Genomic DNA, 13,485 nt, shown 5'->3' with positions numbered 1-13,485 from the left:
ACACAGTAGGATTAATTGTGGTTGATTGTAACAGTTGGACAGTGGATTGGTTTAAACAGTACTCGTTTGCCAGCTCTCCTTTGAGCACTTACATCAAGACTGTACATGCACATGCTCCACTTACATCCCACATCATAGTGAAGGAGAGAAAAGACAAGGGGAGAAGAACACCTTAGAAGGAGTAAAGAACAGAACAAAAACGGGAAATGAGAAGGGCAAAGGGATGTATAGAGATTATTAGGTGGGTTTTCCAGAGGAAACTGGGGGAAGGAAACAAAGCATTGGGAGTTCAAGAATAGAAGGTAAGGAAGGGAGGTTATGAGGATTAGTGGGGAAGAAGAAAGAAGCAGATCACAGCAAAGGAATGTACTTGGGAAGCAGCTCTCTATATCCTGAACCAAGGACTACAGACAAACTTACTGATCCATATATATTGGCTTGAGTTGATTGCATTACTGTGGCCAATCAGTGAAGGCCAGATTAAACTCTTGAGTAAAGTAGGTCTCCCAGAAAGAAAGAGGGCTAGGAAGCTAGCCCTAGCATGCAGTCAGGCAGTAGCCTTTATCAATGAGGGAAGCTAGGTAAAGGAATCGTGCTTCCCAGAAGGAAGGGGCATGTTAAGAGGTGGCCAGCAAGGAATAGCTGATCAGCCTTGTTGCTCCGCAGCTGTGGTTATGCATGGAGAGTAAAAGAGACAGAAAGGCTTGAAAAGAAAGGAGATGTGAAATACTACTATTTCTGAGTGCTTGGTGGTCCTTGGATGGGTCTTGGACTGGTTACTACTCCGCAGGGCAACAGCAAGGCAGAATGCAAGGTAAAGGCTGCCCAAGGTTTTTAAACTCTTTTCCCTATAGAATCCTATGGGATCCTTTGGGAAATGAGATAATCAAGGGATCCTCCTTTGCCAATTGAGAACCCATGCTGGGTTCTGCTTTGTCTCTCACACCCAGTTGAGGGTGCAATGGTTGATTTGGAGGTCCACAGCCTCATAAAAAGCTTTCTTGATTGAATTTTAGTCGTTGAGTTGGAGTTGGGGTTCCTTCTTTTGTTTTGTTAAACTTGTTTTTCCCCAAAGTCAGGAGCTCTTAGGTGGTGGCTATGATCACAAAGAACAATTTTGCTGTTCCAGCTGGATTTAGAGCCAGTAAACTCCATTTGAATTTTAGAGCTGTGAAAAATGTATTTGAATCTGGAGCTAAGCTTGGTCAGTGGATGGATGTACAATTAGCCAGTTTATCAAAAGTGTGGCCCTCTTGCCTTGGAACCTGTGGCCTCTTGCCAGCAGTCCAACAAATAGCCATATTACTGGTCCGACCCATGTTCTTCTGGCAGGCACCCAGCACCGAGTACTTTATTTTGGTGTTTATATTGGTGTGTCCTGCATGCTTTGAAATAAAGAAAAATAAAATATTGACCATGTAACAGCATTCATGTGCAAGTGGGAACAACAGATGAAGTATCCCTAATGTCTGTCTCTTACTGTATCATAAAACCCCCCCCCCAAAAAAAAAAAGAGGAGGGAGGGAGGTAAGCATGTTTAAATAAAATTAAGCTAGAGCCCAGTATTTTTTTTCTTTCATTATCTACTCTTAAAGACTAATATTTGACTTCTGATATTTTAATATGTGCTGTGCTTCCTGCATTAATATTTAAAATACTACTTTTTTCTCTGTATATTCACATCTATAGTTTGTATTATAGAAGAAAAAAGGGATCCACGCAATACTATTGATTCTTATTAATAATTAATAATTATTGGCAACTGTAGAATTCAGAATATAATAATGCATCTTTTCTTTTCTTTTTCTGCAGGGTCAAAACGAATAAGTGATAGTGAAGTCTCAGACTATGATTGTGATGATGGAATAGGAGTAGTATCAGGTAAAAATGTGCAAAAACTTTAATGTTCATAATTTGATGACATTAATTATCCTCTTTTCATAGTTGTGCTTCACTGAAAAGTCTTCTTGCTTTAGAATGCCATGAGATAATTTGGCCATCAAAGTGACCTTGAAAGAATTCAGATTAGATCATAGTACTTTCACCTTGTTAGGAAACCAGAAAGATTTCATTAATGCCACCTGAATATTTATTTTAAAAATTCAGGCTTTTGTGGTTTGAGGCATCTTACAGTACCTATTTGAATACTGAAGGAATGACATACAAGTATCAGAAGTTTTGAAAACTATCAGTTTAACAGAGCAAGTTATTAAGATAGATAGTACTTATTAAATAAATGCAATCACAAGCTATTTAAACATTGTGCAGAATAATAAATGGTGATTAAGGATGTCTGTAGACCTCTTCAGACATTTGCTGTGGAAAATGAATGGATAAGTGGTTCCTCCTGAATACACCTCTTGGTCCCATGCACCTTGCTTATGATATGTTTGCTAATTCCGAGGTTGCAAAACGTTCCTCACATTTAGCTCTTGACTTTGCAGAAGCACGTAGTGCTCAAGAAGGCAGAGCTAGTGCTTATCTTCAGTGGGAAGCTAAGAGGAACATTCAAGAGGAGCCCTTCACATGTTTGCTTTCTACGTAAACCAAATGTCTAAAGATGGCTAGTGTTAGATTCATATTGTTTTCACTTTTAGTACAACGTAGCCAAAATAATACATATTTAGGTTACAGAAAATGTAAGTGGGAGACAGCAGAGGAGAGTTCAAAGGTGGGGGAGAAAAAACCTGAAATTCATGGAAATGATGCAGTCTGAGAAACAAAAAGGGTAAGAAAACATGAGAACTAGAGAAAGAAAGGGGTGGGGCAGTGGAAAGAGAAGGATACAGCACAAGTGCTGCATGTGGGGCAAAAGACAACCCTGCTGCCTGGCTATAAGTAGTCCTTGGGATACCAGGAAATCACATGTGCCCTGTCCGTGGAAGTATACCCTGCAAACAGCTGTTAGATGCTGCCAGAAGAACCAAAGGGTAATCCCAGGAACCCTAAAATGTGTTCAGAAGATTCTAATCTCAGGCTACCTTAGTCAGGGCTGAAGAAACTTCCTTTGAAGGACTCTAGTAAGGGAACAGGGTGGTGGGGAGACTTCTTTGTGAGATGGAAGGGTAATTGAAGACCTCTCAGGATCTCGCAAATTAAACTGTAAGCCAGGGCTTCTCAACACCCCAGCCTGAGGGCCCTGGCCTCTGCCCCCTTAAGGAGCAGGGCATGGGAAGGCAGCGACATGATTCCCAGGATCGCATTGCTGAGAGGGGCCCAGGGACTCGCATTTACCTACCAGTCCCTGAAAGCAGCCTCCTGGGAGTGCAGGGAGCCCTGCACATCCCTCTGTAGGGCTCCAGGAAGATTAAAAAGTGAAAGCGGAGCGATCACACCCTACTTCCGGTTTTGCAGAGGCAGAGCGTGATCACTCCGCTTTCACTTTCTAAGCTTTGGGGAGCCCTGCGGAGGGTCGCACAGTGCTTCCTGCATTCCCCGGGAGTCTGCTGCAGGGTCTGGTAAGTAAATGCCAGTCCCTGGGTCCACTTTAGCAGCGCGATCCTGGAGATCACATCGCTGCCTCCCCCCCCCTGCAATGACTTAGAGTGGCTCAAACTCTCCCAGAGAGTTTAAGAACTACTGCTGTAAGCTATCGCCTAATAATGGGGTTTGATAGTATCATTGTCACCTCCTTCTTGTCTTTCACATTCTCTCCTCCTTCGAGCCCCAACCCATGTCCTACCCCACAGCTCAATGACTAGGTTTGAGGTCACTCAGAGTGGGACAACGAAGTGGGGAGGGGGCAAAATGAGGCAGAGGATGGCAGTGATGACCAAAAAAGTCTCCAGAGCCCTGATCTACCAGACTTCCAATTTGGAACCCAGGTGTACCTGCCAGGTATAGGGCTTTTACAGTGCATTTGGTCAGCAGACAATATACTGACATTTAATATGGTCTCTAGAGACATAAACCTGGAATGTTTGTATTCTTTTCAATTGTATTAATTCTTCAGAGTGAGAAGAGGAAGACTGAGGAAATCTTGACATTTGAATACAACTCTTTCTTTTGCTATTTTTCTCCACATAATATTGGGATGTGAAGTATGTTAGCAGTTCATTTCTTTCGGTTTTGTTTTTGTTCAGTTGCTATTTGAATAGTATTGAAATTGAGAAATGGAGTGAGAAGTAGAAAGGGTATAAAAATGCCTTGTACTGCTTTCACTGTAGGAACTATTTGATTGATACCTCATCGCTTCTTTCAACATCCACATCTATATTTCAATTAAGTTCTTGTACTCAGCTTGCAACTTCATCATTTTGTTATCTTGATTTGAATATTTGTCTTGACTACATCGTTCAGTATCTGTTATGAAATTGTTATATTCATGGACATGATAACTATCTCTGTAAAATCCTGTGTGTTATGCTTAGAGCCATCAGGGTTTGTTTTATTTTGGCCTTACCTTCCATCTGTTATTTTCAAAGCTTTGTTGAATTGTTTCTTTTTTTCTTTTTCCCCCAAATTTGATCACTTTGTTGTTTGAATTTAATTGTTTAATTGTCTTTGCCATCTTTTCTTTTCATATTCTGTAAAATCTCTATTTTTGTATTTTTCTCTAACTTATTGTAAGAATATCAGCAGAATTCTGTTCTCGTTTTGCAAGTATTGTCAGCATGATCTTGAGGAAGATCTCTGAGACCTTTTATTCAGTTGGGAAAGGGGTTTGGCCCAGGGTACCTTCTCTGGATAACCTAGTTTCCTGGGCTGGTAGTAGCAGAACTACAGAATCCCCCTCCTCACTTGGCCATGACAATATCATATTAACTTGTCTCTTTTTTTCTTTACGTCTTTTAAAAATAATTTGGGGTTCACTTCAGGGTTTTCTTAAAGCTCTCTTTACTAATATATGTGTCTGTATGTCTTGCTGGAAGGGCAAGACATGATTGGGATTCTGTTGGTGTACCATCTGCCTTGCTGCCCAGCAACCTCCCTGCCTGAACTAACTGGGTTGATCTCGGAGGTTGCATTGGAAGCCCCCTGCCTATTGGTGCTGGGGGACTTTGGTAAGCACTCTGAGGCCCCAGAGGTAGGTGCAGCTCAGAACTTCATGGCTGCCGTGGCAACCATGGGCTTGTCACAGAAGATCTCAACCCCAGCCAACGAGGCTGGATGCAGTTAGACCTGGTGTTTTTGTTGGGACAAAGGGATGGTGATCTGGATGTGGAGATTTTCATGGACAGATCACTTCCTGGTAAGGTTTAGACTTGTTGCAGCCTCCTGTCTCCGCAGAGGCAGAGGACCTTATTGTATGGTCCACCCCCAAAGACTAATGGATCCAAATGGTTTTCTGAGGGCTCCAGGCTATTTTCCTGCTGGTAAGGCCAGTGACTTATCTGAGGCTCTGGTTGACCTCTGGAATAGGGAGTTGGCCAGGACCGTGGATGAGATTGCTTGTAAGCAGTAGTCAGCGTAGCTCCCTGGTTCCTGAGGAGCTGCATATGATGAAGCGGCAGGGTAGATGTCTTGAGTGATGGTGGAGAAAGACTTGTGACAGGTCTGACTGAACACAGGCTAGGGCCCATTATAGGGCCTACTCTGTGGCGATGATGGCAGCGAAGCGTTCCTCCTTCTCTGCCACCATCGCATCCACACAGAGCTGACCAGCAGAACTATTCCATGTTGTACAGGGTCTTCTCCATCAGACCCCACCAATTAATCAGGAGGAACACATGGAAATCTGCTGTGACTTGTTCACCAGGCATTGTGGATAAGATCATTCACCACAATGTGGACTCCATGTTGACAATGTCTAGTGATGTCTCTGTGGCATCTGTCAGTCCTGTTTTGTGGGATTCTTTTCAGCTTGTGGAACCTGAGGATGTTGACTGGATCCTTTGGAGTGTGAAGCCGTCCGCCTGCCCACTGGATCTGTGCCCAGCGTGGCTGGTTGGATCTGCCCAGGAGGGACTGGCTGAGTGGACAGAGAGGGTAGAAAATTCATCTTTGGTGAATACCCTTCCTCTGAGGAGCTCAGGAAGTGAGCTCAGGTTCCTCACCTTATTTTTTTTTCACAACAACCTTGTGAGGTAGATGAGACTGAGAGAGAGTAATAATCATGACATGAAATGAATAATAATGGCCAGAAAATAAATAAATAAATAATAATACAGGTATTTCTGTAATGCATTTCTTGGTCCTCAGATTTCTCCTTAGACTTTATTCAAGGCGGTTTACATAGGCAGGCAATTTAAATCCCCATAGGGATTTTTACAATTTGAAAGAAGGTTTCTATCTTTCAAGAAACCACAACATTCAGATGTTTCTTTCTTGATCTGGTCGCACATTCTGGCCTCCATCCTCCTACATGGCCTACATAAATGTAGTGAATATTTCTCTACAAGCAATGGATGAAATTCTGCATCAAATGGTATATAGCATGATGGTATTATTCCTAAAATCCACAATTTTGGTCACTAGGGTGTCACCCCCCTGCCTCTGAGCATGTCTCATTGGTCCATTTGGAGTTAAGGCATTAGTTCTCAAACCTTTAGCACTGGGACCCACTTTTTAGAATGACAATCTGTCCAGGACCCACCGGAAGTGATGCTATGGCTAGAAGTGATGACATCAAGCAAATTAAAATAAATAATTATGAATAATTAAATTAAAGTAAAATTAAATTAAGGGAAAGCCAGCCATGTTTCACCAAGTGAATTTCTCTGTAGCCTGCCTGCAATAATATCCCCCCCCACACACACACACAAAAAAAATTAGTGAGATTTTGGCAGAGCAGGGCTCTGAGATTTTCAGCCTACCTAGTACCCAGTTCAATCTAAGTTCTTATATTTAAACCATATCACTATCAGGACCGACCTAGCTTTACAAGTCTAAAATAGAAAAAAATTCACCTTACCAGCTTAAGCCTCTATTTTATTCTTTTTATGGGGAAGGAGCTGCCTTTTGGACTATTTGTTGAGCACCATGTTCATCAGATCGGAATCATTCTGGTGGCCTCGCATTCCCCTTTGTCTGACCAGATCACAAGCCAAGGCATGTTTGCTTATTCACGAGTAAACATGACTATGTAGCTTAGCTTTGGTTTCCGTAGAGCTTAATACATTCGTTAACTTGGAGGGAGGGACTTCTCAAGTATTTTTTGGAGGTTGCGTTCATCGGATCGGTACCATTTTGGTGTTGTTGGATTCCTGTCAGCCTGAGCTTTCCAAAGGACTAGGGTATGTTCGCCTACTCATGAATAAATGCTTGATAAAGAACAGTTTCATTTCCATAGGGCTCTGTGCGTTTTTGTTTTCTGGGGTTTTTTTGGCCATAACTTTTGATAAAATGGAGATGTTTCACTTCAGTTTTTTTCATTGCATTCAACAGTCAATGGTATTATTCCTAAAAACCGTGATTTTAGCAGTTGTGGTCACTTGTGGTGTCATCCCCCCAAGGCTGGTACCTAGGGTGAACTGCTCCCCCCCCCGCCCTTCACTAGCTATGGCACTGACTCTTTATACTGAGTTAGACCATTGATGTTTCTAGTTCAGTATTGGTAGGCACAGTCCTAACCAGGTCTACTCAGAAGTAAGTCCTATTTTGTTCAATGGGGCTTACTGTCAGGAAAGTGTGGTTAGAATTGTAGCCTAACTCATTTTCTAGCTCAGTCTAACTGAAGTGGCTGTCCAAACCTCAAGCAGATGTCCTTTTCAGTCCTGCCTCATATGGGGTCTTTTAGCTGAAGATTCCAGGGACTGATCTTGGAATCATAGACTTGCAAAGCATGTGCATTGTCACTGAACATTGCCTCCTCCGCATAGTCAAAGTATTGTACTTATTTTAGGAAAATCAAAATGTGTGCAGAAACACACCTGACTGCATTTCCTCCACTGTAAACTAACGGTAAGATTAGTTATAAAATGTTTTAATGTCACACTGTGTATGTGGGTGCACATGCATGCATTCATGTGAGTCTGGGAAATGTATTGTTAATCTTGGAATCTTTTTGCATAGAAACAATTTGTAATTAGTAGTTCCTTACAATATCTTTGGTAAACAAACAATATTTTACCATGATTTGGGTGGCAACCTTTAGAGCAGATCAGTACAAAGAACCTACTGCACAATTGAACTCTGTAGATCAGGTTCTCTACACAGTGTTTAAGGAACGTGAGTACAGGTCCGACCTCAGTATCCATGGGGATCTGTTCCCGGAACCTCTGTGGATAAAAAACCCGCAGATAATTAAAACTGTGAGTTGTGGATCAAAAAGTCTCTGAACACGACCAGAGCCTCATTCTGGTCACGTTTAGAGCCATTCTGAAGCCCGCAGAGGTCGCACACAGCCTCTGTGGGCCTCACAAAGCCTCCTGGACATGACTGGAATGAGTTACTTGTCGCATCCAGGAAGTCCTCAGCTGCAGGTTTCTGAGTCAGATTCATGCGACCCAAATCGGTGGACAAAGAGGGCCCACTGTACTCAATCATGTACCTGTTTGCCACCAAAAACAGTGCTAGTTTCCCTAGATTCTGTTCCTAGATCAGTGCCAAACCAGCTTCACACTGACCACAGTTCTGCAAAAATAGGCAATCACTGAGCCAGCCCTATTTTCATATTTTGAGGCTGACATGCCCGATGGCATCACTAGGTTTGTATCACCTGGTGCAGGAGGCCAGCGCATCACCCCCATGATGGACCTCCTCCCATGCAGTGGGTGGGGCAATGCCCTGAGCAGTAGGCATGGTGTTGCACCATTGCCCGGCTCCTGCTGGTTTTTTTGGCTATAAATTTTTGATAGAGATAAGTCAATGTGATTTGCTTCAATGCATTCAGCATGAAATTACACATTGATTGATGTATAACATGATGGTATTATTTAAAAATACCAATATTTAAAAATTTTTGGTAAGTAGTGGTCTCTCTCTCTTTCTCACTCACACACTCACACACACACACACACACACACACACACACACACACACACACACACACACACACAAAGCGACTCCACTGGACATGTCTTACGAGTAAGTAGAAAATGATGAGGGCTGGATACTTCACTTCTGAACAAATGATTTATGTTTGGTCTTGAGTATGACAGATCAGAAGAACACAAATATGAAAGCTTCGAGTGAAAGCTTAGAGTCTCATCTGAGAAGCAGTTTAGAAATTGTTTAGGATTGGGGGTTTTCCCAGTTCTAATAAGTGGGTGTTAACTTTTTATAACCTATGTACTCTAAATGCCTACTTAATTTTATATGAAAACATATTATCTTTTTTCTAAAGCATGGACAGGCTACAGTTATTTCTTAGGAAGAAATAGTAAAATGCATTTTGAAATATTCTGGTGCAAACCATATTCATTACTGTGGGTCTTGTATAAAGAGAGTGTTTTGAATATCAGATTTTGTTTGCTTTTGTTTTGTAGAAGTGCTGACAAATAATTGTCCTCATGCTATAATAACAGTGTAACAAAATTTGAACAAATATTTAGATGTTTGTTTATTAATTTTGGTGTGAGAAGTTGAAAAGTGCCACTGTTTTGGCATAGCATCAATGGTTTAGCCACAATTTACACTGTGCAATAGTATAGGATGTGTATTACAATGCATTAGACTGCCCATACAATGCATAGACTGCCCATTTCCAAACTCCCCACTCAAGACTGGACAGGAGAGCACCAGTGTCTGTCCTATGGACAACCCCCACCTCTCCCAAGTCCCTTTCCAACACCTTTGACAAAGCCATCAGCTCAGCCAGTTCAGTCTCCTCCAGGGAACTCTAGCACTGGAGGCATCCCTAGAGCACACTGCTGGAGAGTGGAACGAAGCAGCATGGCTAAGGTAGAGGTTTAACAGAGTATGGGGGAGGGGTGTCCAGATTTAGGGCCTATTCCTGAGCTCCTTCAGTGCCAGCACTGAGCCCTAGTGCTAGCACTGGGAACTGGTAATTGTGCCATAAGCATGTTTATGGTATCCAGGAGTAAGGAGCACAGGCAGTGGGCCCACACCAGTTAGACACGGCAGTGGGCCCGCACCACCACCCAGGGTAAGTGTGACCGCCGGGCTACTGTGTGGCCTCTGGGGGGGGGGGAGGGCAGAAGGAGGGCAGGGTGGGGAAGGAACCAGATGGGGGGTAGGATCAGTAGAGTTCTGCTCCGCTAAATCCTGAACTCTGTGTCAGGCTAGAATGCCTGACATGGAATCTCTCAAGTCTGCACTGGCAAAAATAGCTGGTGCAGACTTGAGAAGCCCCATTGCAGGGCTTGGGGCTTTCCCTGGAGGAAGGGGACTTTCATCCCCTTCCCCTGAGGAGACCTCTGGCTGCTTCCAGGCATCCGCTGGATACAGCAGTAGCTGCTTTGGTGCCACTTCTGCAGCGAGTGCCGAGAAGCTCAGGATTGGGCTGTTAAATAGCTTTTAGCATTAATGTGTTCCCTTCCCACCATTAGTCCATTAAAGAGGGTTCACTGTATTTTTATTTTATCTGACCAAACTGTACTGTGACAAATTTTCTTCAGATTTTAACTTTTTCAGAATCTGTAAATTAACAAAAAAAAAAAAAAAAAAGCAAAAGTAGGTCTATGTATTATTTCAGCTATTCTGAACTTTATTTCTAGATTACCGGCATAATGGAAGAGATCTTCAAAGCTCTACTCTATCAGTGCCAGAACAAGTAATGTCATCCAATCACTGCTCTCGGTCAGGGTCCCCTCACCATGGAGACAGTATAGGAAGGACTAGGTCATGGTCTCCCAGTGTCCCTCCTCTGCAAAGGTAAATTATTGTATCACTTTAGTTTTGTTGAAATATTAAATAAAGTTATGTAGATATTATAAATTACTCCTGAAAACTCAAGATAATGAATGACAGAAGAATATGGAAATTACTTTGATGCTGTTGTTCTGCCTTAAAGATTTACCTGATATTTCTTATTTCTGTAAATGACTAAGTAATTATCCTGTTCAAAGCAACAATGATTGTCCCATAATTTCATTTATATTTCTCGGATCTACATTATGCTATTTTTCTTTCTATTTTTACTATATATAGGAATGTGGTATTACATAATTAATATCCATTAACCTAATTTATTCTTTATTTATTGTATTTTTCACCTTTATATACCGCTCTTCCTCCAAGGAGCTCAGGGTGGTGTAACATGCTTTCTTCCTTGTCCTCACAGTTATTCTATGAGGTAGGTTAGGCTGAGAGATAGTGACTGACCCAAGGTCACCCAGAAAACTGCATCACAGAGCAGGGATTCGAACTTGAATCTTCACGGTCTAAGGGCCCAATACTAAACATTCTCAGCACTGACACTGAGTTCCAGTGCTGGTGCTAGGTGTTGCAAATGTGCCATAAGTCACATCCACAGCACCTGGAGCGGAGGGGCTGCCAGCACTGGGCCAGCTCTAGTCAGTGCTGAGCTTCAGCGCTGCATGGAGGACTGGCTGGCACTCCAACAGTGCCAGCTGGTGGTAAGTAGTTTCAGAGTGGAGGAAGGCAGGGAGTGAGCAGAATGAGGCAGGGCAGGGTGGGGTGGGGGGAGGAACTGGTTTGGGAGGGGGTGGAACTGGCGGACCCCTACACTGCCATATCCTATCCTCTGTGTCGGGCCCAGCCCAACACAGAGTCTCTCGAGTCTGCACCAACAAAATAGCCAGCGCAGGCATTGTGGGGCATGGGGCCTTCCCTGGGAGAAGAGGACAAAAGTAACAAGGAGACCTCTGGTGGCCTTGGTGATGCTGCTGGATGCAGAAGTAGTCATTTTGGTGCTGCTGCACCCACTGGAGCCACTGGCTTCAGGATTGGGCTGCCTGTCCAACTCCAGAACCACTGCACCATCCTGGCTCGCTTAAAGGGAAATCAAAAGACATTGCCTATTACTGTGTTGGTGACTCCCAATTCTTTGTTCAGATTATTTTTTATACTGATAGAGGATCAAGTACGTATAGAAACTGTCCAAAAATTTAGAAATAAAACGTTTACCAATACATACAACACCTATGGTTTATAAATACTTTAGTGGATAAATAATGGTGCAATCCTATGAATGTCTACTCAGAAATAAGTCCCATTGTGTTAGTTGGACTTACTACCTGGAAAGTGTGTATAGGATTGCAGCCTTACAGTCCAATCCTGATGGAACCTTGCTCTACCTTTCCAGCAGTACAAGGTCCTTTATGTTGCAAAATGCCATTCAGTGTAGTCAGGCCATGGCTGGAGAAAGAGCCCCAGCACTGGTAAGTCAGCATGGGGGGGGGGGTCAGGAGGAAGGCAGGGGGTGGGAAGAAGAGGATTGGGACAGAGGAAGACCAGGGTGGAGGTGGATCAGAGCCAGGAAGGGAGTGGTATTGGGAAGAGCACTGCTACCGATACGCTGTCTCATTTCCTGGCCTTGATCTGCCTACCCCCATCCACTTGGACTTATGTCAGCAAAATAGCTAGTATAGGTCTATGTAGACCCATTAAGGTGATGGAGTCTTATCCCAAAGCAAGGGAACAAGTGTACCCTTATCCAGAGGAGAACTTCGGGTCCTGGATCTCCCCCACAGGATGTAGCATGTGCTCCAATGGTGTGGCTGCATCAGCTAGGGGGTATTTAGATTGGAGTGGGCTATTAATCGCTTCTGCTGAAATTTCATAACTTTTGCAATTTTAACATTTAAAATACCAGTTTTCTGTTCTATAAAAAAATGACCCCAGATATGTGGAACAGTGTTCTGCACAGTGACGTAAAATTACAGATCTGGAACACTTATCTGCTAATGTGTACATTGCAGTTCAGGATATGATACTGTTATTAAGAACAGTTAATTGAAGTGTCCTATTTTTTCTGCTGTACAAGCAACCTGCAACTTTTTTGGGTGAGCATCTATCACAATCATTCATTTTTTGCAGGTATTATTAAACTGTAGAGCTATGTAGAGCTATGAGTGGCTAGTTCTCCTGTGCTTCCACACCATCCATTGTGCATACATTACAGAATATCAGATGGTTATGTTAGAACCCTTGACTTCTTCTCAATAAATATAAGGCTTGGACAGTGGTTCTCACACGTTTAGCACTGGGACCCACTTTTTAGAATGAGACTCTGTCAGGACCCACTGGAAGTGATGTCCTGACTGGAGGTGACTTCATCAAGCAGGGCAATTCTCAACAATCCTAGGCTGCAATCCTACCTACACTTACCCAGAAGTAAGATCCATTTACTATCATTGTTCCAAGAATATACATAGTATCTTGTTAAAAGTACAGGTCTGTAACATTTCCCCAAATGCAGTCACATACCATGGTAGCATCAAGTCTAATATATTAAACATAAAATATTGAAATGAATGGGGACCCACCGGAAATTGGCTCACGACCCACCTAATGGGCCCCAACCCACAGTTTGAGATACCCTGGGCTAGGAATAAAGATCTCTGCTGACAGCCATGATAACAAGCATTTTTCTTCCTGGTCTCTGTGCAGACTCATGTAGTAGAATCATATTCTGTTCACTTGCAGAGTTGACCTCTGAAGTTTCCAGAGCTTTGATGA

The 13,485-nt window shown here is 42.9% G+C and overlaps 1 protein-coding gene across 28 annotated transcripts in view; it reads left to right on the top strand.

Annotated features, from left to right (window-relative positions):
* Positions 1–13,485, top strand: part of RIMS2 (regulating synaptic membrane exocytosis 2) — a 513,992-nt gene that overhangs the window by 289,042 nt on the left and 211,465 nt on the right. For all 28 annotated transcript variants that reach the window (XM_066624817.1, XM_066624816.1, XM_066624825.1 and 25 more), the window contains 2 exons: positions 1,813–1,881; positions 10,560–10,716. In XM_066624817.1, the coding sequence (XP_066480914.1) occupies positions 1,813–1,881; positions 10,560–10,716 (226 nt within the window). The remainder of the gene's footprint in view (positions 1–1,812; positions 1,882–10,559; positions 10,717–13,485) is intronic.

This window comes from Tiliqua scincoides, chromosome 4 (genome assembly GCF_035046505.1).
Source record: "Tiliqua scincoides isolate rTilSci1 chromosome 4, rTilSci1.hap2, whole genome shotgun sequence".
NCBI classification, from domain to species: domain Eukaryota; kingdom Metazoa; phylum Chordata; class Lepidosauria; order Squamata; family Scincidae; genus Tiliqua; species Tiliqua scincoides.
The sequence above is the reverse complement of the archived record's forward strand: the minus strand, read 5'-3'. Positions and strand labels throughout refer to the sequence as shown.